The 26,452-nt window shown below is 50.9% G+C and overlaps 3 protein-coding genes and 2 non-coding genes across 6 annotated transcripts in view; 2 read left to right on the top strand and 3 right to left on the bottom strand.

Annotated features, from left to right (window-relative positions):
• Positions 1–14: 14 nt before the first annotated feature.
• Positions 15–11,252, top strand: SRR (serine racemase). The gene is made up of 8 exons (XM_036766617.1): positions 15–216; positions 2,953–3,132; positions 6,466–6,598; positions 7,779–7,882; positions 8,007–8,126; positions 8,301–8,375; positions 9,319–9,528; positions 9,811–11,252. The coding sequence occupies exons 2-8, from the start codon at positions 2,965–2,967 to the stop codon at positions 10,021–10,023; spliced, it is 1,023 nt and encodes a 340-aa protein (XP_036622512.1). The 5' UTR covers positions 15–216; positions 2,953–2,964; the 3' UTR covers positions 10,024–11,252.
• Positions 8,858–21,461, bottom strand: TSR1 (TSR1 ribosome maturation factor). Its single transcript, XM_036766616.1, has 15 exons — positions 21,342–21,461; positions 21,080–21,183; positions 19,664–19,883; positions 19,385–19,519; positions 18,721–19,145; positions 17,086–17,242; positions 16,346–16,500; positions 15,633–15,817; positions 14,358–14,520; positions 13,729–13,839; positions 12,887–13,019; positions 12,039–12,155; positions 11,454–11,594; positions 10,703–10,777; positions 8,858–10,332 (listed from the first exon to the last, which is right to left on the bottom strand). The coding sequence occupies exons 1-15, from the start codon at positions 21,436–21,438 to the stop codon at positions 10,157–10,159; spliced, it is 2,394 nt and encodes a 797-aa protein (XP_036622511.1). The 5' UTR covers positions 21,439–21,461; the 3' UTR covers positions 8,858–10,156.
• On the bottom strand, positions 13,484–13,578 carry LOC118858873. Its single transcript, XR_005010996.1, has one exon. It is a non-coding gene; the product is annotated as a small nucleolar RNA SNORD91 family (small nucleolar RNA).
• LOC118858874 lies at positions 13,927–14,017 on the bottom strand. The gene has a single exon (XR_005010997.1). It is a non-coding gene; the product is annotated as a small nucleolar RNA SNORD91 family (small nucleolar RNA).
• A 1,766-nt stretch (positions 21,462–23,227) lies between the features above and the next one.
• SGSM2 (small G protein signaling modulator 2) overlaps positions 23,228–26,452 on the top strand; it is a 76,004-nt gene continuing 72,779 nt past the window's right edge. The window contains exon 1 of one of the 2 annotated variants that reach the window (XM_036768608.1): positions 23,228–23,633. In XM_036768608.1, coding sequence (XP_036624503.1) covers positions 23,577–23,633 — 57 coding nt within the window. In that variant the 5' untranslated portion in view covers positions 23,228–23,576. The remainder of the gene's footprint in view (positions 23,634–26,452) is intronic. The other variant, XM_036768607.1, reaches the window with a different exon arrangement.

The raw sequence follows: 26,452 nt of genomic DNA, 5'->3' as shown, positions 1-26,452 counted from the left end.
CCCATCCTTCGCCTCCTCCTCCTCCCATGCTGGACGGCCGTACGGTGGCTCGCGAGGGAACTTCGGAGGCGAGGAGGCGGAGAGGCGCATGCGCGAGCGGACGACCGGGGAAGGGGAGTAGCTTCGGCTGGCTGGAGTACTACCCTGCGTGCACGCGTACTTGGGGTGCAGGCAGACCAGCCTTCGGTCCAGGGCCAGAATCCACGGCTGCTTCAGGTGCGGTGGAGCGCGTGCTCCTTCATCTTTACCTACGGAATTGGGGTTGGGGGGTCACTGGGGGCGGGGCAGGCGGGAGCGAAGTTCAAGGCCAGCCCTTCTGCCCGGGCTCACCCTCCCACCCCCTCCCGCCGCGGCTCTCCTAGAATGTCTGAGGACGTTTCGCAGACTGGGGCTCTCCCTTCTGTGCTCACTGGTGACCCTAATTCCTCCGGGGTGGCCTCGGAGATCACCACACTGGGGGGTCCGACCAGCCGCTGTGTACCCAAGTGCACTAATGTGAGAGGCAGCGACACCTGCCCCCGCCCCCGGAGATCTCACTGTTAAAGCGATCCCGAGCCCAACTGCTGGCGAGTGCTCTCCCGCTCGAGGGGGCCTTCAGCATGCAGCTACTATGTAACCTCCCGAGGGTAGAGCGATATTTTGTATCCATCCTCAGCTCCGCCCGATAGCCCGCCCGATGGAGGCCCCTCAAATGCCAGTTGTTTGATTGCCAGGTTAACGGAGGCCGATGTGACATGGCGGTCAAGGTGCAAAGCCTAGCTCTGAAGCGGACTCGCTAGCTGACTGTCTGCGGGACAGTCACTCCATTCTCCAATCCCTGTCCGCCTCCCAAGGTTGCTGGCAGACTGCCACTTCACACATCTCGACCAGTGAGAATTAAAAGTAGTCTGATTCAGCAGTCTGTGCCAGGCAGGTTCCGATGGGTGATAGATATGAAAGAAGACACTTCCCTCCAGTGAGCTTACAATTGAATGGGGACAGACAACGTACAAATAAACCCGGAGGCTGCAAGATGTTGTACTGTAATTTTCCTTGGGCAAGTCGTTTTGCTCTGAGAGACTCAGTTTCCTCATCTGAAATTATGGGGTAGGACCAGATGGCCTCTGAGGTCCCTTCCAGCTTTAACTCTGTGATCTTATATATAAGATATGAGACCGTTGGTGACTATGGTAAATTAAAAAAAAAACAGTTCTGACATCACAAAGATCACTTTCATCTTGAGGACTTCTCATAATCATTTCTCCAGCTCATGCCCCTGATCCAGGGTTTCTCCTAGAAATATCTGAATCAGGCTCCTCTTTAGGTAGCTTTTAATGAAAAAAGTGGGGGGGGGGGGAAGCCCTCAGTTCATATTTCATCAGACTAATAAGATGTCAGTATACAATGTTATATTTAATTCTACTCTTATGGAAAGACCCTTTTGGGCTCTAGTCTCACATTCCCCAGCTTGCACAGTCCATATAACTCACGCTATCAGTGAAAGGATAAGTCTGGTTTGCTCCTTCAGGACTCTGCTTTTTTCTTTCTTGGTTGCCATGAGGATCATCATCCGTCTTTCCATAGAACCCAGTCCATCCTGGCTATGTGTCCAGCTCTTGGTGACTGTAGGATTATAGATTCAGAATGGGAAGGGTCTCTAGAGGCCAGTGATTCCAGGACCCTGCTCTAAGGATTTGTGCCTCCTCCTTCTTCCCCATCTCTTCTCTTATGACTGCCTGCCTGGAAGGGTGGTCTCTGCTGTGAATGCCCCTTGTCCCCTTTAAACAACCCGGTCCAGGGCTAGCACAAGCGTGTGATGACTGAGTGTAAGGATGAGGAGGCTAGCCAGGTTGAACGACAGCAGCAACAAATAAAAACCCCAGAGATTGGCTTCAGAGTTTTTAATGAGTTATCCAAGATAAAAGGACTTTCACACCCTGTATCCTTGAGTTTCTAGGTATTCTTCTGGAAGGGAGGGGAGGGGCTGCAGGAAGTCCATACCTTCATTTTTCTCAGAGATCAGGGAACATTTCCAGAAGTCATTGGTTAGTGCCCAGGCCAGGTCCAACCCACCCCCACAGAAGTTGCTTGGCTCTCAAGCAGTGAGTCCCAGTCTTTTCAAGTAGGAAGAGGGATCCTTTATAAAGTCCAAAAAAAAAAAAAAAGCCCTGTTGGCATCCCTTGATGGAGAAAATGGTATTATTTTTACATATTATCTAATGTTTTAAGTGTTTTACCTCTATTATACCATTTGATTTTCATAAAAACTTGGGAAGTATTATCATTACCCACAGTTTACAAATGAGGAAATGGCCCAGGTGGGGCAAGTGGCTTGTTCCGGGGTCAGATACATAAGAATACAGGATCATAGATCCAGAGCTGGGAGAGACCTTTGGCCACACAGTCCAGTCCCCTCATTTCTGCACATGAAGAAACTGGGGCAATGACAGGCAGTGTCAGCGTTTGAACTCATGACCCAAAGGACAGTACTCTCTCCACTGCACCACACTTGCCTGTTGTTGGGCTTAACTGAAATAACAGAGGTAAATGGCTCTATAAGTGTCACATATTATCATCATCATTAATTAGAGGCAGCTATCATCATCCTCATCATTAATTATTAGTTAGAGGCAGGTAGAGTGCCAAGCCTGGGGTCAGGAAGACCTGAGTTCAAATCCTCCATCAGAAACTTACTAGCCGTATGACCCTGGGCAAGTCACTTAACCTGTCTTCCTGGGTTTCCTCAACCATAAAGTGTAAACGATAATAGTACCTATCCCCAGGGTTATTGTGATGATTAAATGAAAGAAGTGCTTGACACAGTCCCTGGCACATAGTAGGCATCACATAAATGTTAGCTGTTGTATTAGGACAACGCAGCTCCCAGGGGAATGCCCTAGCTTCGTCCCACATCGGAATCTCTTCCCAGTGCTGATTTAACTCTGACGCAGCCCGGCCCTGCTTTCTACCTAGGCTGCCACAGACATGAGTCCTCCATACTGCATCTCCTTGGCCGATGTCAAAAAAGCTCATTCGGACATCGAGGACCTCATCCACGTCACCCCCATTCTCACAAGTTCCATTTTGAATCAGTTGGCCGGCCGGAAGCTTTTCTTCAAATGTGAGCTCTTCCAGAAGACTGGGTCTTTTAAGGTAAGGCCCAAGCCTCAGACCCACCTTGGCTCTTTGGTCCTCTGCTATCACCAGATCTACAGAGACCAGTTCTCAGGATGGGCCCTTAATGGTGGCCGACGTGGTGGTACCATGGCGCTTCTAGAAGATTGAACACCAGCTCATTCCTAGTTAAAGGCCTGAGATACATGGGAAGGAAATGCAGTGTGCTATAAGATGATTTAGAAGTCCAAGGGAGCATAGAGATCCTCTAGGCCAGTCATGCCAAACTCAAATGGAAATGGCTCCCTTGAATTAGGAAGCCACCAATTATTATTATCTGTGCTGTATTGTATATTTATTTTAATCTGGTTCTGCATCAGTCTGGGGAGTTCAACAGCTCTGCTCTAGTCCCCTTATTTTACAGGTAAGGAAACTGAGGCCCAGAGAGAGAGAAGAGAGATTTAGAGCTGGAAGGGATTTTAGATACCATCTAGTCCAATTGATTTCATTTTACAGGTAAGGAAACTGAGGCAGGTCACACAGGTGGTAAATAGCAGAAGTGGGAATCAAACCCCGTCTTTGAACTCTTAACTGCAGCATTCTTCCCATTCTACCACAGACCTGTGATTGGAAAAGGAGGTGACCCAAGGGGCAGGGTGGTAGAGTGAACAGGGCATTTGTTTCAGAGTCAGGAAGACCTTGGTTCAAATGCTTCCTGCCTTAGACACTTAATCCTGTGCCTCAGTTTCCTCACCCATAAAATGAGGGAAATTAGTCTAAAAGGCTCCTAATGTCTCCTCTGGCTTTAAGTCTCTGCTCTCCTTCTCTGGGCTTCAGTTTCCCCAGGGTTTGACATGGTGCCATCTCAGGTCCCTTTCAGCTCTAAATCTCTGATCTTCTGACCAGCTAATTGTGTAGCAAGGGAAGAGCATCAGATGGGCAGCCCGAGGCTTTCGTTAGTAATGAGTGATGGAATGCTGCAGGACATTTTGTAGGGTGGGCTCAGAGAAAGAGCCTGGGTTCAAACCCCAGCGGTGACACTGACTGTGGGCTCATCATTTATGCTTTCTGGGCCTTGGTTTCTTTATCTGCAAAGTGGGGATAATAGTACCAGTATGGAGCAACAACAGTCTGCTAGCAGCTACTGTAGGGGTGTAAGACCCACCAACAACCCCCACACAGAAAGCTGCCAGCACAGGTTCTTTGGATCTGCTTTACTAAGGAAAGGAATGTTAAGGGGTCAACAGTCTCAGTTTAATCGAACATGCAAATATCATTCCCTTAGTTCGGGGGAAAAAGCCAGCACCTCGAACTTCAGAGCAAATACAAACAAATTACAAACGTTAACAGGCAGACCTTGTCCGATTCAAATCTCAAGTCATAGTTAGCAGGATTTAACAAAGTCCAATCATCCGGGTTTGCAAGCTGGGGCCGGGGGTGGGGGGGGGTGGGGTGGGGGAGGGATGGGACAGGACACGACTCTTAACAGCTGCCCAGTCTTTTACAGTCACATGTCACTCCTCCAGTGAGTGAGAGCCCCCAGCAAGTAGCTCTGTTCTCTCTTTTTATACACTCTTTAGCCTTCATCAAACGCCATCTGAGCGACCAGAACTCATGCTCCTACTATGGGCTCTGGTCTAAGCAACTCCCCTGAGGACCCTGAGGGCTTCACGCCCACATAAGCTTAGCACCTAGTAGATAGGGTTTTGGGCCTGGGGTTTAGTACCTAGTAAGGCTCAATCAAAGACAGCCAACTTAATTGATATTACACAGCAGTATAAGGGCATGAATATGAAAAACGTAGATGGGTCAGCCTGATGGACAAGCCAAGCTAATGGCTTGTGGGTTTGAATGCAGAGGTACAGCCAGTCAGTCCAACGACTTGTGGAAGCCCTGTGGAGGATCCGTTGGCCTGGGAAGTATAGGGGATGGAGCTGGAGTGCTCAGGACTGACTGCAGCCAAAGTAGATAAAAACAGACAAAGAAAAGGAACAGTCCCTGCTCTCCACAAGATTACATTCTATGGGGGTGGGCAACATCGATAAATTAATCAACAAGCATTTATTAGATATTTATTGTGTGCTAGGCACTGGCCATGCAAAGACAAAAACAATGGGGTAGTCCCTGATATCAAGGAGCTTTCCTTGTGTCAGGGTGGGTGACATCAATCAATTGACATGCATTTATTAATCGCCTACTGCGTACCAGTCACAGTGCTAGGAACTGAGGATACAAGAAACAAACAATCCCTCCCATCCAGGAGTTTCCTCATTCTAATGAGGGAGACAACATGTCCATAAATCAGTAGTGACTACATAAGAAAGTTAAGATGTTACAGGGAAGCAGGGGACAACCAGCAGCCCCATAAGCAGAGAGACTTTTTACTGCAGGCCATGGACCGAGGACCCAAGCAGTCCTACCTATCACTCTGGCCTTCAGGGCAGTACAGGGGGGCACATCCCATCAGCAAGCAACCCAGAATGCAGAGCAGCAGTGAGGACCACTACTCCAAGTGCTGAGACCCAGAGCCTCCTTCCCCACCCAGAAAGAGACGTTCGTGCCCCTCTTGGGGACTGGCTAGGTGGAAAACTAGGATTTTCCCACAGAGGCCTGTTCCCACAGGACAGAAGAGTCTGTGACCCTGGGCTTCCAGTTTTATCATCTGTGAAAAGGGGAGGCATGGGCTGGGAAAGCCACACATGCCTGATTTGTGCAGGAGAAGCAAATTCCTGGGAAGCAAACAAAAAAACAAAACTCAAGACATGAATCAAGACCTGATGGTCAGAGGACCATAGATTTAGAGCAGGAAGAGACCTCAGAGGTCACTGCATATATTTCCCTCTCCCCCATTTTCCATGTGAAGAAACTGAGGCCCAGAGAGGTTCAACAACTTGTCCAGGCTCACGCAGCCAGGATGTACCAGAGATGGAAGTTGAACACACATGCCTGATTTGGTGAAGTTCTGGGTTCAGATCCTGCCTTAGCCCCATATTGCTTGTTTCTGGGCCTCAGTTTCCTCATCTGTAAAGTGAAGGAATCAGACTCATTCTTTAATCAGATCAGGGTCTGCCTGGGTCTAAATTTGTTAAACAACCCTGTTTGTGCCATTGGCAAACAAGTTATCTTGGGCAAGTCACCCTCCCCGGGCCCATTTCCTCCTTCCTAAAACAGAATCACATGAGATGGTCTCTGATGTCCCTTCCAGCCCCACACCTAAGACAAGTCTTGCCTGTCATGCGTGCTGGCTCTGTGACAACGAGCTTCTATCACGTTCTCAGTATGATCCTATGAGACTCTTGTCTAGGCCCTGCTGTATTCTGTTTGGGTGGGCAGCTCTTGGTTCTGACATCACACATTTCTTTCTGCCTGTAGATCCGGGGAGCCCTCAATGCCGTCCGGAGCTTGACCTCTAACACTTCAGGAGATGGGAAGAAACCCAAAGCTGTGGTCACTCACAGCAGTGGCAACCATGGCCAGGCCCTCAGTTATGCAGCCAGACTGGAAGGTATGAGGATGGACCCCTGCCATCTGAGCACTGGGAAAGAGGGCTGGGAAAGGGTCAGGCCTGGCTTCAGATCAGGATTCTGACCCTCAGCTGGCTCATCTCAGTACCCCCCACTTCACTCCAGAGCATTCTAAGAAAAGTGGGTTGTTTTTTTTTTTGGAGGGAGGAAGGCAGGGCAATTGAGGTTACGTAACTTGCCCAAGGTCACACAGCTAGAAAGTGTGTCAAGTGTCTTGAGGCCGAATTTGAACTCAAGTCCTCCTGCCTCCAGGGCCGGTGCTCTACTCACTTCACCACCTAGCTGCCTCAAGAAAAGCATTTTTAAACTTTGTAGTGCTAGCAACCACTAATATTTCAGTGACCTGACATTTCTAAAATGGAGAACTTCTCCCTGTTCCCTCCCTCCCTCCTCTTACCTTCTAGTTCTTTATTTATCCCCTCCCTCCCCTCTCCCCCGAGCAGAACATAAGTTTCTCAAGAATAGGGATTCCTTCTTTTGTCTTTGCACCCCTGGCACAGTGCCTGGTATACAGTGAGCTCTTAGTAGGCCCATATCCAGTGCTTTACTTGGATTTAGTGAGGCCTCCTGCTTCTGTCACTGACTCCTGGCTATGTGATGTGGTAAGTCATGCAACCTTCCAAGTAACTCCTAGAGGCTGCTGATTCTCTGAGGAGGTGATGTCTAGGTCACATTTTGCTAACTCTAAAGCCCTATATGCACGTATCATGTAGTCCCAGCCAGAGGGATGGTGATTAATCAGGAGGACCCCAATTGTCATCCTGTGGAAGCCATTTGTAAACAGCTTAGAATCCTAGGCTTGGAGCTGGAAGGGGTCCCAGCCCAGGGCTTTTCATCTTTCTTACATCCTGCACCCCCCTGGCTGGAGAAGCCTGTGGATGCCTCAGAAGCATGCTTTTTAAATGCATAAGATACGCACAATACCAAGGAGACTCCAATTATGTTGAAAGTGCTCAAAATATTTTTTTAAAAAACAAAGTTCCCAGACCCCAGATTAAGCCCTGCTCTAGGCCCAATCCCCTCATTCTACTGATAATCAGAAGTCTAGCAGGGTTGAAGAACCCAAGTGTAAGAGCCAGGCTTTAAACCCAGGCCTCCCAACTCCCAGTTCTCCCACATCATGCTACCTGCTCCCATGACAACGGGTGTTTTGTTCCTCAGGAATTCCTGCCTATATTGCGGTCCCAAGAACAGCCCCTTCCTGTAAGAAATCGGCAATCCGGGGCTATGGAGCCACCATAGTAGATTGTGAGCCCAGTGATGAGGTAATGGGGCCAACTCCTTTCTTATCTAGACGATGCCAGTGATTTTCATGGTGGTTTGTTTTTTTTTTTGCCATTACCAACAAATCAAGGGTTGCCTTTACATGCTCTCTCTCCCCTGCTCTAGTCAAGAACAGCTGTGGCAGCAGCAGTTGTGAAGCAAACTGAAGGGACAATGGTGCACCCCAACCAGTCCCCAGCTGTGATGGCAGGCCATGGCACCATTGCTCTGGAAATACTCAAGCAGGTGAAGCAGCCTTGGGATCCTCCTGGGGCTAGGGGGCTTCTCCTGAATAACCCAGTAGCTGTTGAGGTCTGTGCCCAGCCTGAGGACATTCACTCATTGTAGAGTTGTTTCCTTATGTAACCAGTATGTACCTGGAAGTTTAGCCATGTATACTTTGTATTTTTCACTCCACAGGTTCCCATGATGGATGCCCTGGTGGTACCTATAGGGGGTGGAGGGTTGATCTCAGGAATAGCCATTACGGTCAAGGTAAGACCTTTTATCTAGTCAAGGAAACAAAAATTAAAACAGGTCTGAGGTACCTCCTTTTATCTCCATACTCATTGTTGGTAGGTCTATGGAAAGACAGGCACTCAATCATAATTTTTTTTTTACTATTTTACATTTTCTATTGATTTCTTTTTCCATTACCCACATTTCCCAGTACCTTCCTCTTCCCAGAGAGGCATCTCTTATATCAAAGAATACAAACGTGGCCTGAGAGATTAAGAGCTATAAAAACTGCTCATTACCCTCCAACCTTGGTGATTCTGCTTTCAGGACCACACCCCCCAGGATATTATTGGAAGGGGAAGTAAACCCCTATACAGAAAAATTCTCACCCTTATTCGTAATGGCTGAAGCATTTGTGGTATGTGAAGGCAAACCAACATTTCCCCCATCACAGGCCACAAAAAGCACAAATCAAGAACTGCAGAACCTCGCAGAGAAAATTCAGTCCCACTAAGATGCCATTTGAACAAACTACTTTTAGTTGAAAGTTTTATTAAAGGTGACTAAGAAAAGAACATTTTCAACCCTAGAAGGCCTTACGTAAACTCCTACCAGGTACCAAGTAGGTCAGCTGACAAGAGGAGGCCCTGTGGAGCTTCAGCCCCTTCCCGCCCCATCCAATTTCCTCGAGACCAAGTGCTGATCGCACCTCAGAAAGGCAGTAAGCCCCAGCTCGAGCACACACCCACCCACCCACCCATCCCTGAGCTAGGCTCTACCTGACCCATCAGTCACTGGGGGCTCACTTTCACACCCCACCCAGAGGCGGGCTTTAGAGGACACAGAGCAGATGCCAAGTGGACGGTGCAGGGTGCTTTATTGTCACGTCCACCCTTCGGAGGGCCCTTGGCATCGTGACTGTGGCTGGGCTTGTCCTGGGGCCACATCCAGTGTCAGACGTTCAGTGCTCTCCTGACAGGCTCTGAGATCAGAGGTAAAAGTGTACGCTGCCGAGCCATGTAAGGCAGACGACTGCTTCCAGTCCAAGCTTAAAGGGGAACTGACCCCTAACCCTTCTCCGCCAGTCACCATAGCAGATGGGCTTAAATCAAGCATTGGTCCCAACACTTGGCCTATTATAAGGGACCTGGTGGACAAAGTCTTCACCGTCACAGAGGATGAAATTAAGGTGAGAAACCTCAGAAACCAGAGGGGGTGGGGGAGATGCCAAGGACCTGGGGGAGCACTGGGGCCCACCCTACCACAGGCAGAGCTGTCTGGTGCCCAGTGCATGAAGCATGGACACAGCAGGGAGGTTCCAGGGGAGTAGGGACATGATGCCATCACCAAGCTGTAGGGCAGAAGTGACAGACACAAAGCAGTGAAGAAATGCCTCTGGGCAGGGCCAGGCAGCACCTGTGCCCTCTTGTTAGGCCCCTGCTCAACACAGGATCTCTCTTTTGGCCCACAGCACGCCACCCAGCTGGTGTGGGAGAGGATGAAGCTTCTCATCGAGCCTTCAGCTGCAGTGGGAGTTGCTGCAGTGCTGAGTGAGCCATTCCAGAAAGAGGTGCCAGCCACCCAAGACGTCTGTGTGGTTCTCAGTGGGGGGAACGTGGACTTGACCTCCCTGAGATGGCTGAAGCAACCAGAGTGTGAGGAGGCTCAGCACCCTCTGAAATAACAGACGCCCATGCTTTCACCCTGCCCATCCCTTTCCTACAGGAGCCCCAAGGAGGAGGGAGCTCAACTCAGGCACTAGGACCACACTTAGCAAAGGGGAAGAGAATCTGCCCCCAAAGAGCTCATGAAGGCCCTTATTCCATGTCCACTTCTAGCTCTGGGGAGGTTTCATCTTTTGACCAGGGCAGGGGCTCTGGCACATAGGGATCATAAGTCCATTTGGGGAAGACACGTTTGTACAGATTCATCAACACGGTGTCCTGAGATTTCAGCTGTCCGTCAAATGTGCACTTCATGTGGCCATGAGTACCTGGGAAGAAAAGAGCAAGCTCAGGCAGGTAGCCTTGTCCTTATCTGTGTGGCCCTAGACAAGGCACTTAACCTCTGCCTCAGTCTCCTCTTTTGTAAAAAGGGGGGTGGAGGGTGGGGAGAAGGGAGGGCAGATGGCCTCCAAGGGCCCTCTAGCCCTGGCTCTACAATCCCACATTACTTCCACAAGCAGGAGAGCCCAGGTAGTTCTAGAGAAGATACCCCTGCAGCACATGGCTGTGGGACAGCACCTCACCTAGTGCCTCCAGAGACCACAACACCAAGTCTGACCCTAAGCCGACAGCAGGAACTGCTCTGTCACGTGCTCAGCAGCAGGAAATGTTGTCACCCCAGGGACCAGTCCCTCTTACCAAGTGGCTCCTTGATGTGTCCTCTGCGACCCCATTTAGTTCTCAATTCCACTGGTTTAAACCATAGAACGTCCTCTAAGATTAAAAAATAATTAATGAAGCATTTTAGTCAGCATCATCTCTTACGAGTCAGGCACACAATTACAGAATACAAGGTCTTTTGAAGTAGGGGGTCTCTGGCACCTGGGGGAAGCAAAAAATATGGCATTTATATACCCAGCTTTGAAGAAAACCAGGGATTTTAAGTAGGAATGAGGAAGAAGTACACACAGAAGCATGGAGATGGGAATGAATGAGATAGGAAAGCACAAATGCCAACGAGGAGACCAGAAAAAATACAAGAAACCCAAATGAAATAAACCCACAACGAGAAGCAAGGATCAACACCTGATTCGAGCCACCTGCAGGTTAGAACCCTGACGGAATGGCAAGGCAGGGGCCTTTGGAGGTAAAGCCAAAAGGAACTCTTGTCAGGACCTATGAAAGAAAGGCCTCCCCACCACGGTGTTCACCTACCCAGAATTTAGTATTAAAAGAGACCATAAATATCTTCTGGCTCACCCCATTCATTTTAGGGTTCAGGAAACCAAGGCCCAGCAAAGGCAAGAGGCATAGCCAAGTCCCAGGTCACGATGTGGGCCTACCTCTTGGCAAAATTTTGCCAATGGACCCTCTTAGCACAGTGACACCCTCCCCACCAAATTAAAACAAAGGCTACCAGATTCTCCCCTTCCTTCCCCCTCCCACCTACCTCTGTTAAAGAACATGTAACGGACTACTGCCATTTTGGTTAAGATCTTGAAAGGATGCCCACTCAGCACAAGTCTCTTGATGACCATCCTGTCTGGATCCACAGACAGAAGAGACCCTGTGGCAATGAGGCTGTGCTTGCCTATGGGGTTGGGGGACAACAAAATCATTTCAGGAGTCAATGTGAGTTCAGTAATCCATGGAGAGCAGCAGAAATAAGACAGCCAACAAATGGCAGGGCTTCTCATCCTACCCCCCTCCCTCCCCCAGTCCATTTCCGACCTTAATCCCTTAAAAAAGACAAATGCAGACCCTGAAGGAATGAGACCAGCCTGGGGGCCTCTCCTGAATTTTGTCCTACCCCAGAGAGCTCTCTTATAAGGCCCCCAAGAGCACCCATTCTCAACAGGTTCAGACCCTTGGGCAGCTCTCACCATCCCCCAGCTAGCAAAGATGTGGAGGGGCCTAGATGACCAGGTCCCTGGCCTTTTCCTCTCTATAACTAATAGTAATAATCTAAACATCTAATAATTGGATGATTCCCATCCACTGGAGCCCCCCTCTCCACTGCTGGGCTCTAGCTCACCATCCGGCTTCTGTTTGAAGAGCAGCACTGAGGCCGGAGGGAAGGTGATTGGGGCATAAACTGTCACCACCAAGGCCACATCAGAACGAAGGAACCGCTCAGCCTTGTGCTTATCCGCTAACACAGGAAAAAAAAGTTAAGTAGCACCTGGGGCTCAGGAAAATATAAGCTTGTACTCTGAAAGCAACAGGCCCAGAGAACAAGGAGGAGGAGGGTCAGTGGTTTATTCACAGCCTCTAAGAGCCTGTGCTTCCCTGGGCTCAGTGCAGGCAGCCTCCCTTAAATAAGCTCCACAGACCCAGGACTGGGAACAGAGAAGATGTTTAAGGAGTCCAACAGGCCATTTTTCTGACCACAAGCAGCTCGCACATCGCCTTGCCCCCCTCCAAGTGACCATTCTGTTCCTGGGCCTGCACAAATCACCTCCATCTTTGCACCTGTTTCCAAATGCCATTCAGAAGTCTGGGGGGGCTACACGTTATTTCAACCAAAGAAATAGCTCACCTCCACAGTCCCTTGTTCCCAGACCCTATTACTAGTAAGAGAGGCAAGTGTGGCAGAATGCTGGCCCCATGGAATTGTGGGATTGTGGAAGACCAGGTCAGGAGCTGGGCTCTTATCTCTTCAGACGTTTATTCTGTTACCCTGAGAAAGTCACTAACCCCCAAAGCCTCAGGCCCCATGTCTAAAACAGGGATGAAAACAGTCAGACATTTCCCAAGATTGTCAAGAAGAGCCAATGAAATAACGCATGTAAAACACTAGGCTGTCAATTCGAGGTTATTCTTTAGGAACACCAGGCCCCAGAAGGGGCCCAGTACCAACCACCCCCCCAGGCAGCAGCAGACCTGCAGTGTGCTGGGAGTACAGCGGTGAGGCCCGGAAGCGCCGGAAGCCACAATGGAAGATCATCTCCTCTTTGGATTTCACAGGTTCCAGGTTACCAGGGTGTCTCCTCACCACCATATTGAGCACCGACATCTGTATGGGTCAAGAAGGAAGACGGGCTGTCAGGGGCGTCTCTGTGAGACACAGGAGATGAGCCACTGAACACTGCAGAGAATTCTACATCCATTTTCAAGGCCTACGCACCCTCAAAAAGGAGCCAACACCACACAACCCAAAAGAGTCCCCAGGCAGAATGCCCTCCTTCACAATCAATGGCCAGGAATCCACTCCCAAATGATGTGGTGGCGGGGAAACATCATCCCCCTCAAGGTGGGGGCTACAATCACTCCCAAGTGGCCTCAGGGCCTAGAGTCACTGCCAGCCTCTCTCACCATGGCTGCTCCAGGACCTGAACAGAGTCAGCAACCCTGCCTCCCCTGATGCCTCTCTGTGATGCTGCTAGCAGGCCGGACAGAAACATCTGTCATCCTGGTACATGCCTTTTAAAAATGGTCCCACCTCATAGCAAAGTAGATGCAAACCCAGGGACTAACCTCAGAGCAAGAAGCCTCAGAGCCACACAGAATACGCATCACTGAGATGTTTCAGACAGGTTCAGACATTCTGGCTCAAACCATCACTGGCTTCTCCATTCTCTGTAGCCTCAAGCTCAGGGAACTGAGGCAGTCCAAAGTTTCAAGCCCTAAGGACAATCTATTCACAACCCTAGAAAAGGAGCCCAAGGTCCTAGCAGACGGCTAGACACAGAATACACCCTCCTTCACCTCCCAAGGACACTCACCTTCTGTTCATGTGGTAGCAGGGAAAACACAATCAGAGGTGCTCCCTGGCTGAGGCTCTCACCCACCGAGGCAGGAACTCCACAGATGTGCAGGGTGACGTACCAGCCAACCTGCCAAGAAGAACCAAGGCAGGCCCCCAGTGTAGGTGGGGGTCTAGATAGGCACCATCCAGCCACCACTCCCACCACACACCCTGGCCTTGGAGAAGCTTCAGGGCATAAAGGCGATGCATCACAAAGATGTCTCAGTCAGGTTCAGACATCTCAGCCAACATCATGAGCTTCTCCCCCTCCTCCCTCCTGTACAGCGCCTCCCCAGGCTGAAGTGAGAGCTACTCCTTCCTCAAGAAGCACTGGCAAGGACAGTTAGAAGAAAGCTCAGACGGATATGGGCCACTAGGGGGCACCAGCGTGCACAGACTGCCCAGCCAGGAGTCAGGAAGGCCTAACACTAGCTGGGTGACCCTGGGCAAATCATTTCGCCCTGCTTGCCTCAGCTTTCTCATCTATGAAAATAAGCTGGAGAAGGGAATGGCAAACCACTCCAGATCTTCGTCAAGAAAGTCCGAACAGGGGCACAGAGTCAGACAGGACTGAAAATGACTGGACAACAATAACAAGATGGGTACCTCAGCCCCCTCAGAGACCCCTTCCTCAATCTCCTTAAAGATCCGTTTCCTAGTTCTGGAAAAGTCCTGAAATTGAAAGATCCGAGCATAATCCTGAGGCAGATTTTCCTTGGGATCCCACGGGGACGTGCGGAAGCTCTTGAGGCCTCTGTATTTCTGAAATCTGGACACAGGGAAATGTCAGAGTAATGAACAAGTCAGAAGGGTCTCATGGAACCTGTCAAGACTTCCCTTTCATTCACAATCCACCTTGGCCAAAGAATGAAAACCCAACTGGAGAATGAACTCTCGACCACTTCCCAAGAGAGCCCAAAGGAAGAGCCTGGACCAAGCCCAGACTCCCCAAAGGCTGCCCCTCCCCCCAACTCAGACCAGGGCCACAACAATCAGCAGGCCGAGAGGGTGCCTCACTAAAATAGCCTCTTACACATAGAAATCCAAAAGTCTTCATCCTGATGACTGAGACCTAGCGCAAGTCATCAATCGACCTGCATTTATTAAGTATTCGATATGTAACAGGCACTGTGGGATGCAAAGAAAAGCACCCCTCCCCCAGTAATAACCCCTGACTTCAAGCAGCACAGAGAATGCCTCTAATGGAGAGCTAACAGGTATAAGCAGAGAGCACCTCAGCAGGAAGGTCCCAGAATTAAGGGAGACAGGAGTTTTTAGCTAGGACATGCCTGCTCACACTTCCATAATCCTGCTCTTCCACTCTCTGAGTTGCCTGGTTTCTTGTTCCACAAAGCCAAGCCCCAGTTTCCTCCAAGCCCCAACTTCTCCATGAAGCTTTTATCCCAACCCACACAGAATTCACTACAAAAGGAGCCAGATTTGTTTTTAAGCCTCAGAGAGGACAAAGAAGGAAAATGGTAATGACAGGTGCAAAGAGGCAAGCAGAGGCTTGATCATCCTCACAACATACAACTCCTAAAGTAAAAGTGCCCACCGCCTTAGGCAAGAGGGAGATCTCTAAGTGAGGCTGGGAGCTTCTAATGATTCTTTATTCAGACAGGGCTCCCCCCCCCCCCAGTCTTACAGGCTCCAAACTCAAAGGGCCAGAACAGCTCCCCCCCCCCAGGTAGTTATGCTGGAGGCCAGTAAGGAGAGAAGTCTCAGAGGCTGCACAGAGGACTAGGATGAAGTGCTGCACCCAGGCTCACACAACCAGGAGGTGCCAGGGGCAGGACTTGAACCCAGATCTTCCCGATGTCCCATCCACCATGCCAACTCTAAGTCCATCATGGTGCCGCTGGCAAACAAGAGCCCACTGACCGGATTCTTGCTGCTATGTCCCGGGGGGTGTCTACTTCATCTGGAAACATCTCCTCCAGCCTTTCCTGTTTATATTTCTCCAGCATTTGTTCCTCAGCCTCTTCATCAATCTTTTCATCATACTGATCATCCCGAACGGATTCCCCTAAGGTCATGGTCTCACATTCTTCTTCACTCCCCTCGGCCTAGAGAAAAAGTACAAGTTTCACCTCCAACAGGGGACCCGACCTCTCTGGGCTTGGGCTAGTTCATCTGGAAAAGGGGCTAAGAGATAAGGACAGAAGCATCCCTGACCCTGCCTGGCTATACGACACGTGTTTGAACAAGCAGGCAACGCTCAAAGACCCTCCGTGGCAGAGAAGGCAGGGAGCAGGTCTAGACAGTCCCTGTCCCTTACAACCCTAGAACTTGGCTGGGTCTCAGATGAAATCACATGAGGTGTTCTGAGGACTAGGAAAGGCTAAGTAAATGCCAATTCTCATCCAGTATGCCAAGAATGTCTTCATCCTCATGGGTCTTTCCAGAGACAGAGAGCGCAGTCTGTCCCCATGAGGCGTCTCTTCCCATTTTGATGGCAGTACTTGGGCCACAGGCCTTGAGCAAGCCAGCCAGCCCACCATGGAGCTCCTTGTTTACTCTAGTGAATATTGCAGCTCTGGGAGCCTGCTACAGCCTCGTCCTCAGTTATGAAAGCTGCCCTCGGCCTTGCTCACCTCAGAATCTTCCTCCTCCATGAAATCCTCAGCCTCTGCATCCTCCTCCTCCTCCTCACTGCTGCCCTCTTCCTCATCCAAAATCCATTCAGCCTGGTAACTAGATGTTCCTTTGGGGACTTTCTTCACCACTTTGGTTCTCTCCTTTAAGAAGTCTGTCAAACACATTCAGGGTCAGTAACAATGTGGGAATTGGTTTAGCTTGGTATGCATTTTTGTTACAAGCATCTTGTTTTTCTCTTATATGGGAAAGTGTTGATGGGAGAGAAAATAAATGGTTGCTAATTAAAAAATAAAATGAAGTTAAGCAAAAAAAAAAAAAGTCTAGTAAATTATGATCTAGCTAAGGGGGTGCCTCCCTCTCTCTCCCCCTGCTCAAGGGACTCACAGGCAGCCCAAAAGCTGGCTCTCTCTTCTAACCTAAGGAAGTCTACGGAGACAGAATGAATTCTACCTCCCAAGAAAATTCATTTCTGAGAGACACCACCAGGCACTAAGCCAGACTACAATCTCCTGCTTCCCACCTAGGAAGCCCCCTCTCCTAACCCCAGCACTTGCTCTCAGCAGAACCAAGCTGAATGACTCACGGATCAAAGCCAGGCTCCACTGTTCAGGAGGTGCATCCATTTTCCCTACAACCAAGCCTGGCTGCCCACCCTGCAGGACCTTCACTAGAACAGGGGCCAAAGGAAACCCAGGGTCCTAGGGAACAGGAATGAAGGACCAAAAAGGGCACCAACCCTTTGCCTCGTTCAGCTCCTCCTCGGTGGGCCAGGTTTGTTCTCCCTCCATGGGGTCTGGAATGACCTCTGACTGGAGAGATTCCTGTCGAGCAGGGTCTGCTTTCACTAGGACCTTGAGATCTTCCTCCATCTCCACTACACCATCGGCATCGATCTGAGAGAGAAGCATACCATGAGTTCCTCAGTCAAGTCTTTCCTTACTGAGAGCACAGCATGGATGCTATGCCCTGCCCACCCAACTACACATCAGAACCAGGCCGCCCCCCCCCCCCCCCCCGCCGTGCCCCGCCGCCCCCCACCGCCCCAGCCCCATTCCACTGAGGCTGGCATCCTCCACACTGATTCTCTAGCTGCCATCAGCTCTCACACTAAAAGCCCACAAGTGATGGCATGGTAGCAGGGTGGACCACCTAGTGCGCTTTTAACATTTGTTCTTTAGGGGCAGCTGGTGGTGCAGTGGAGTCCTAGACTCAGGAACGAGGTAGACTGGAGTTCGAATCATGCCTCACAGACAACAGGGTTAAGTTTCACTCTGAGCTAAATTCAGCCTGAGGAAGGTTACACCTATGGTCTTCTACTCAATGCCTTCTCTACTAGGACCACAGACAGGTCCACGGGCAGAGAAGCCCTGTTTGGTTAACATAACTCGGCTCATTTCAAGGCAGGAACAAAAATAACCCCCTCCCTTCCTATGCTCTAATCTATCCTGCACGCGGCCGCCACGCTTTGTTAGTCACGTCCAACTCTTCCTGATTGCATGTGGGCTTTTCTTGGCAAAGATTTGGAGAGGTTTTTGCTATTTCCTTCTCCAAATCATCTTACAGATGCGGAAACTGAAGCAAATGGGGTTAGGTGACTTGTCCAAGGTCACACAGCCACCAAGTGTCTGAGGCTGGATTTGAACTCAAGTTGAGGCTTCTTGACATCAGGCAGGGTGCTCTGCATTATGGTGCCACCTAGCTGCCACACTAATCTTAATTAAATGCTGCTTTTCTGAATTACAGGATTCCAAGGATCCAGCTGGAAAATTTTCAATGGCTCTCTACCTCCTAAGCCATCAGTCTGCCTATTTTCCATCCACCTCAGCAACCTCCACCTATCCTCCACCACTTTACAATCCCTCCCCCCCGCCCCCATAGCAGGGCCATACTTGCTGTCACGACTGTGCCCTGTTCATCTTTGCACCTGTCCCTTTATTCAATTTATTCTCCTCACCTGGAGAGTCCTTCCATCTAAAGAACTCCTGGAGGGCAAGCCTACCACCACCCTGATCTTGGAAACTATGCCCTTAGTGTAGCCCAAAATCATATTCACATGCCTGACTCAATATGAGTTTGCAATCTACTAAAAGCCAGAGACTTTTTTCAGATCATCTGTGACCTAACCTGACTTCTCCATCTGATGAGTTCATCTTTCAACCATGACTTGGATAAAAGCACAGAAGCATCCCTAGCCTATTTTTAGATGGAACATAATGGGATAAAAGCACGAATTAAGCACCCATTACATGCAAATGTAGATCTAAAGAGTTGGCCATAACTATCAACCTCTTTCTAGTAACAATAACAAAAATATTTAAAACTTAAACCAGCGCTCAGCAGCCAGCACAGCCCGGTCTGTGATGCCACGTACCTGCATCGCCATGTCCGAGCCTTTGCTGGCCTTAATCACTCTGGGATTTAGAGGAAAAGGGTCTGCAGGGGCATCAATCTGCTTGACCTGGAAATCGCCATGCCCAATGATATGCAAGAGACGGTTTACATTGAGAGTCTGCCCACGAACGTAGCCTGACACTTTTAAGGTGCCCACCAAGCTGCTCTCTTGGCTGGGCACAAAGTCAGCCATGTGGGCAAACAAGTAGGAACGCCGGTCTCGGAAGGCCAGATGCCGCTGCTTCTGGTTAGCCAACTGTCGAAGGAGCAGCAAGGCGTCCTGCTGGGTATCCAAATGGAGCAGCCTGTGTCCTGGAAATCGCTTCTCTAAGGCCTTGCTCAGCTTCTTCTTAGAATCTGCTTGTTTCTTTAGGAGAAGGCCCCCAATTCCCTGGATAGCTAGAGCTGGGCACAAAAGACACAGACAAGTAGTTAGGAGCCAGGAAAGCCCATTGCAATTAATGACCACTCCTCCTGCACCCTGAGGCAGGGAGCACTGAGCCCAGCCCAGAGGTGGCAGGCAAGGGACTTAGGATGATATCTCATAAACCAAGATATTCAACCAATATGACGTGGGTAACTAGGCCCCTGAGAAGAGTTCCTACCCCTCTCCTAGCGATCATTGGTAATCACAACTCACTTACAATAGGTAGGAAGCCCTTGGGCAAAGAGGCAAGAGAGGCAGTAATCGCCTGTGCTGTCCCAGCCCTCCACCGGATCCAGGATAAACAGGATGGTATCAGCCACTTTGGCAAGGTCCAACACAGTGTGCAGATCCCCTGGATTCAGAAGGCAAAGTCCACAATAGCATCAGCAAGGCATCACAAGCACTGAGAAAATACTAAGACCATTGGCACCTAACTATGAAGAGGATGGTCCAAACCAAACTCAGCCCAAGGCTCCTTCCTTGGCCTCTTACCCACCTGGCTTCGCAGATGTAAAGAACCATCTACGCTTCAGCTGAGGACAAAGCAGCATGAAGCTCGGCATCCCGGCCTGCTCCCCCACAGGCACAACCTTCTTGTCTGTGTCCTGGAGCAGCTGCAAAGCCTCACCCAGGGAAACCCTCCCGTGCAGGGGCACGAGCAGCACCTGATGAGGTGGTCCATCCTTGCTGCCCAGTTGCCGCTTTTCTGCCAAAACCTGAGCACAGGGAAGAGAGGCAGGCGAGCACTTTAGAGGCAGGGCAGCATGCCCTATTTCCCTCACTCTCATAATTCGCATTCCATTCAAGTAGTCTCTCTACCTTGAGAGGACCACAACCTCGTCTTAAGGTAACAAAGTCTTAGAGAGGGAGGGGACTTGTTCCAGGACACCCAAGTAGTAAACAGCAATGCCAAGATATAAATTCAGATTCTCCAACTCTTAAATCCAATGTTATTCTACTATATCACACTGCCTCTAAAGGATCTTGCACCTTCACCCAGTGTGCTGGGGCCAGCCTCAAGAGACAAGGATGGTCTATCTATACTGGGCACTGGGGCCAAGAGCAGAATGCTGACCTGATCTCTGACTCCATGGCAGGTCATCAACTGACCATTAAACATCTATACACCAGGCACTGGGTGAGAAGCCAGGGACACAAGTGCACAGTCCCTATCTTCAATGAGTTTATATTCTCTATAAGATTTACAGGAAAGAGTCAGCACTAATTAACTAATGGGATGGTCCAAGAAAGGCTGCAGGTGGAGGCAGTACTTGAGCTCAGCCTGAAAAAGCAATACAGGGAGGCAGAGCAGGGAAGGTTTTTGAGCGGGGGTGTTTCATGATGATTTATTTCTTAGGAAGATTATTTTGAAAATAGTGTGGAGAAAGGATAGAGAAACAAGAGGCTGGAAAGACAGGGACCAATTAGGAGACCAGGACAGTAATTCAGATAAAAGAAGGCCTGGACCAAAGCAACGGCCCTGGGGGAAAACTAGCGTTGCATCTAAACTTTAGGAGGTACTTCGATGCATCCCGGGCCATCTCCAGTCGTCCTGATGAATATCAGGATGCTGGACCCAGGTGGCTCTGGAGGAGAAAGTGAGGCTGATGACCTTGCACGGGCCTCCCTCACTCAAAGTCAACTGCAAGTCATGTCACCATTTCCCCCATGTCACGGTCCTCTTCGAGAGCAAAGGAACACAAAACAACAACAAGGAGTTACTTAAGTAAAACGGGAAGGGGAGGGGGAGATAGAGAGAGACCGAGATGGGGGTCGGGGGAAGACGGTGGTGGAAGTCTGCTGAAGGCGTTCAGCCCCCCGACCCAGAGGGGCCCGGGTTGGGCATTTTCGGGGGCAGTCTGCCCACGTGGCCCGCACAGCGCCCACAATCCCCTCTTCCCCCACGCCTCACCGCCTCCTTCTTCTGCTTCCGGAGCTGGCTGGCCCGGTGCCTCTGGTCTACTCGGCTCAGTTCCTTCTTCGCCTTCTTGCTCAGGACTTTGACGGCCACGCGACCTGGAACGCAGACGCGGGAGGACAGAAGTGCGGCCATGAGCCCATGGGCCTACGGGAGCCGAGGCGGGTCAGTAGGGGAGGAAGGCCTCCTGCGCACGCAGGCAGGGAGAAAGGGCTGAGCTGACCCATCCTTCCGCCCGCCCCTGGGACACCCTCACCTTTGCCGTCCCGCTGCGCCGAACCCCGACCCCGGTGGCGCCCGCCCTTGTGAGCCTTATTCTGCTGCTTGAGCGGGCCGGAGCGATGAACCACCATCTTCCTCCCCACGTGTGCGGACCTACTACTTCCTGTGCTAAGCCGAGTGGTTCCGGTTCCGCCAGCACAGAGGCCTGAGTGGGTGGGGGCTCTGCCAGGGGGCGGGATTTCGCTGGAGAGGGGCGGGGTTTCCCCCAGTTCCAAGAGGAGCTCACTCGCTAGCCAATGGGCGAACAGTATTTGAGACCCACGTTCTAACCTTTCCCAAAGTGGCCACCTGCGGGCTGGGGGCTTTAAAAGGAAGCTCTGTCAGGCGCTTTAACAAGTCTCACTCGGTTCTCGGCTTTGTATCTTCTCTCTTCATTTACGGGAGTACCCTCCTTTAGCTGGGGGCGGGGGCGCAGGTTGGCCATTTGCTTGTGACTGGGGAGGCCCTTCCGAGCTCCCTGCGCTTAAGGACGGTGCCTCGACTGCTCCGCGTCTGGTCCTGCAGTCTGGAGCTGGTCGTGACTTATTGCAATTCGCATCAACAGTTTTCTTCTTCCTCCCTTCAGGCCCTAGTGCCCTTTGCGGTTCTGCAGAATTCCCTGGGGTTTTAGAATTGGAATAGAATAAAGGATTTAGAATTGGAAGGACCCAGCGAGGTGATCTCATCACCGTCACCATCAAAAATGTAGTAAGCGCCCACTGTGTACCAGGCGCGGTGCTACGCCCTGAATGCCACAAGGCAAAGAAAAGAACCACACCCCCCCCCAATTTTCTAGATCTCCCAGATCACTTCACAAAAAAGGAAATGGGTCCAGGGAGGGGAGACGCCTCTCAGCCTCGGCTCTTCTCCCTTAACTTCTGGAGTTGGGACTGAAGAGAATGGCTAAGGCTTTAAACAAGTATTTCACTTCAGTTTCCACCTTTGTAAAGTGGACCCATCTCTACAGTCTCTTCCAGCACTAAAACATCCTGTGACTGTCCCACCTCTGGCCAAACTAAGCCTGACGACTCTCAGACCTAGCGTTTGAAACCCTGTGATCGCTCCCCTCCCAGCAGCTGTGGATTGTAAACAGGTGGTGCCCGCCCTGGAACGAATCCGGAGGCAGAGTTGAGTCAACCAACATCGATTTATTAAGCATCTTCTATTCGCCAGGCACTGTGCTAAGCGTGGGGAATACAAAGAAAAGCAAAAAATAAAAAAAAATAGCCCCTGCTCTCCAAGAGCTCACGCCTTGGGGACAATTCGGTACAAAAAGATATAGCCAGATACACATTAGAGATCATCTCAGAGGGCAGACGAGCGGAAAGAGTGAGCGATCCATATTTATTTAATCACCCTGTTTCCCAGCCTCCGATGCTTGTCCTGCCTTTCGGAAGCCCTGTTAGCCTAAGGCCTGCCCAAGTCTCGAGCCTACGGGCAGAGGATAGCTCCATACTAGCGCCGAAGGACTAATATTACTGCCCTAGACCCTGCCGCTGTTGTGAGGTTCTCAATCTGCGGGGCTCGGCTTGTGGGCGCTCCCCTCCTGTTGCCTATGCCCTCGAACTGACCTCCCTGGCCGGCGGAAGAAGCCGTTAGACTTGGGTTGCATCCACACTTTGAGGCCCGCTACTTCAGTCGGGTGAAGGGTCTCTCCTCTTCCCAAGCCTCCCACTTCCCGACCCAGGGGGGGTGCAGCTGTATTTTCTCTCCCACCCTTCTCCCAAGCCTCCCAGTTACCAGCCCAGGAGGGCACGGGTGCATTCTCCTCCCTTCTCCCACCATTCCCATATCAATGGAGGTGCATGGGTGGGGGGGCCCTCACAATGGGCCAGGCGCACGGCCTCCGGGCTAAAGGTGCGGTGGTGGGCGGGGGGAGCCAGTTGCCATGGCGGCGGCTGCTGCATGGCACGCAGCTCCCCAGCCAGCCCTCCTCGCTTCCCCCCGCCCCAGGTAGGCGCTGCCTCCCCAAGCCCCCCCGGCCGTGGGAAGGGGCCGGGCCAGCCTCCTGACGTCTGTCTGTGCCGGGCTCGGAAGATGGCTGCGGAGCTGAACAGCGGGCAGAGGCTGCGGCGGCGGCTGCAGGGTGCCGGGAGCGCGGCGGCGGCGGCGGCGGGCCGGAGCTCCGCCTTGCCCGCGGGCAGCTGAACCGCGGAAGACCGGACTAGGCGCGGCGGCCGGTGGCAGCAGCCGGGGCTAGCCGGCGCGGGACTCCGCTCCCCTGGGCACCATGAGCCGCACCGAGGACGCAGTCAAAGAGAAATTACTGTGGAACGTCAAAAGGGAGGTGAGGTTCGCCCTGGGGATGCGAGGAGCCCAGTTCCAGCGGTCCCAGTGGGTGCACCCCAACAAGTCCCGGCATAGGAGCGGGGATAAGACTCCAAAAGGTTCAGCCTTAGGATGGCGCCTTACTTTAAGCGGGGACCCTCCGCGGGAGGGGGAGGGAGTCTCGCCGAGCGTTCCCCCGTGCTTGTCTTCGCGGTCCCTGCAGCTCCCCACCCTATGACGGCAGCAGCAACCGGGGAGCAGGGAGGTGGGGGGGAGAGGTGGTTGCTCCTGTGAAAGAGAGATTGGGGCGGGGGGGGGGGATAAGATAAGATTCATTCATTTGAAGCCCCGCAGGAGAGGGGAACTGGGGGCGCGGTTTCTCTTTGGTTCCCTTGGGAGCCGGGGCAATTCAGGGCACCCACCCTCAGCTTTGGGGCTCGAGAGTCGTTGAAGTTGGAAGCTTAGCTTCCCGGCTCCCGGGACCTGGGACTTTGCTGCAGAAGGGTTTTCCCCACCCAGACTCTTTATGCATCCTCCCACCCCCTTAAGCCAAACCGCTGTCGGGTTTCTTGCCTGAGAAAAACCGGTGCTATCGTCTACATTTTCAGCGTGAGGGAACCCCTGCGCTTTCCTAATAGTAAAACCCCTTCCCCAGTTTTCTTACACCTTGCCACTCTGGCCTCTTCTATTCCCTGTTGTTTCCAGATGTCATCCCCTCCCCCTTCCATTGGTGTGATTCCCTCCCTTAGAATCCTCTTAGCTGCCCTGTCATGTTCCATCCCTTTATGGGGTTCATCTCTGAAAATGTGCAATCGACCCAGAAGTATTTATTATTATACTCAAGCCAACCGAACCCCTTTCTCTGCATCCTGCTCCTGCCTGACTTTGGGGCCCTGTCTTCCAACCATAGACATTCCCATACCCACACTCCCCAACCCTACTTATGAGCTATTTAAGAGCAAATGTCCCTAGGGAAAAGGGAGCACCCAGAGCCTAGAGATTTAAAAGGGGAATACTTTACTTGAGGGAGGAGGGATGCTGGGCTGTGTGGTCGACCCCAGGCTAGATGGTCTCTTAGACCCTGCAAAAGGCTAAATGGAAGTCTGGCAGGATCCAGAAGGCTGGTGTGGACCCAGGGTAGGCTGGTCTCATGGGTCATTGGGGGTAGGGATACTGCTTCTTAGCAAAGAATCCCCATTTCCCTCCTCCAGGAAAAACTGCAGAATTTCAAATACACACCCCCCACCCACCCCCACACCCCTGGCTGACTGCTTTTCCTTTGTACATCCATTCTCTTACTCCTCTTCCGCAAACATAGAATTGAAGCTTCTGAAATTTGAAGGATGCCTCCTAAGTCAGTCAGCCAGTCAACAAGCATTTATTAAGGGTTTCCTATGTGCCAGGCACTCTGCTAAACTCTGTAAGGTACAAAGAAAGGCAAAGAGAGTCCTTGCCCTGAAATATTGAACATCCTAATCTCCCCTATTAGTGGTGAGATTCCCGAATGCACCTGGATGAACATAGCCAGGAAGACATTAAACACACCAGATCTCCAGACAGGCAGACTGATGACCAACTGAATCTTACCCAGGGGAAATAAATAAAACCAGCTCTCAAGTAGAAAACAGACTCTGTCCTCAGGGGAGATGGGCCAGATGATGTGGGAAGCAGGACACACTGATCAAAAAGCAAACTGGGACAAAGAGCCTAGCCTACCCAGGCTATATTTGGACAATGCTGAAACTTGGTGAGGTTTGTCAGGTGAGGGGGAGGCCTGGAGTTTGAAGATGTCTAGTTAGGCCATCATAGGATCCTAGATTTAGAGCTAGAGGTGAACTGAGAGGCCATTTAGTCCAACCACCTCAACTTTACAGATCAGGAAACTGTGTCCCAGAGAGGTTAGTGACATGCCAGAGGTCACAACTATTTAGTGACAAAGTTGGTATTTGAACCCTGGTCTTCCTGACTTCCAGTCCAGCACCCTTTCTTTGCATTGTTTCTTTAATGGATGAGTACTACTCAAAATGAGTGGTTTCCCAAAAGTGTGAGGAGGAATGCCCGTAATTCACAACCCTGGGTGGTCAGCAAGGTGTCCCACATGCCCTGGATTAACCTGTAGTTATTCACATCCCCACCTGTAGGGCCTTTAGAAGTAATTGATTCTGGGGCAGTTAGGTGGCGAAGTAGATAGAGCACCTGCCCAGGAGGACCTGAGTTCAAACCGGACCTCAGATACTTGACTAGCTGTGTGACCCTAGGCAAGTCACTTAACCCTGATTGCCTGGGGGAGAAATGAAGTAATTGATGTCTGGGAAACTTTACCTTGCCTCTCACTAAGTGGAGCCTCAAGCTAAAAAAGGTCCTCTTGCCAGCAGAACCAGACTTTCATTAACATTAGAACAGTAAATAGACATCTCCATCTCCCCACCCTGCCACTCCCACTAGTCTATAACCCTGTCTCCCAGTTAAAATTCAAGCACTCCCAGGAACCAGCGCTAGTTAGTTAGAATGTAATCTCCTTGAAGGTAGGCACTGTTCTTCTTTTTCTAATCTTTGCATGCCCAGTGCCTATTAAGTGGGCACTTAATAATACTTATTGACTGATGGGTCATTGACAGCTTAGTAAACTGAAAGCATGATCCCCTAAGAAATAAAAGCCCTCTCCCCCAGATCCAGGGGAGCCCTGAGTTGGGGAGAGCCAATTGATGGAGGAAGGTAGCCACTTGGTACCTCAACCCCACAAAAAGTAACCCTCATATCTTGGCAGGTGCCAAGATACTAGAGGTGGAGCGTTTTCACCTGCAAGAAGGCTGGGGTTCTCAAGTCTATGGGAAGCAT

The sequence above is a fragment of the Trichosurus vulpecula genome, chromosome 7, assembly GCF_011100635.1.
Source record: "Trichosurus vulpecula isolate mTriVul1 chromosome 7, mTriVul1.pri, whole genome shotgun sequence".
Classification (NCBI taxonomy): Eukaryota; Metazoa; Chordata; class Mammalia; order Diprotodontia; family Phalangeridae; genus Trichosurus; species Trichosurus vulpecula.
Note: the sequence above shows the minus strand (reverse complement) of the source record. Positions and strands in the feature narration are given on the sequence as shown.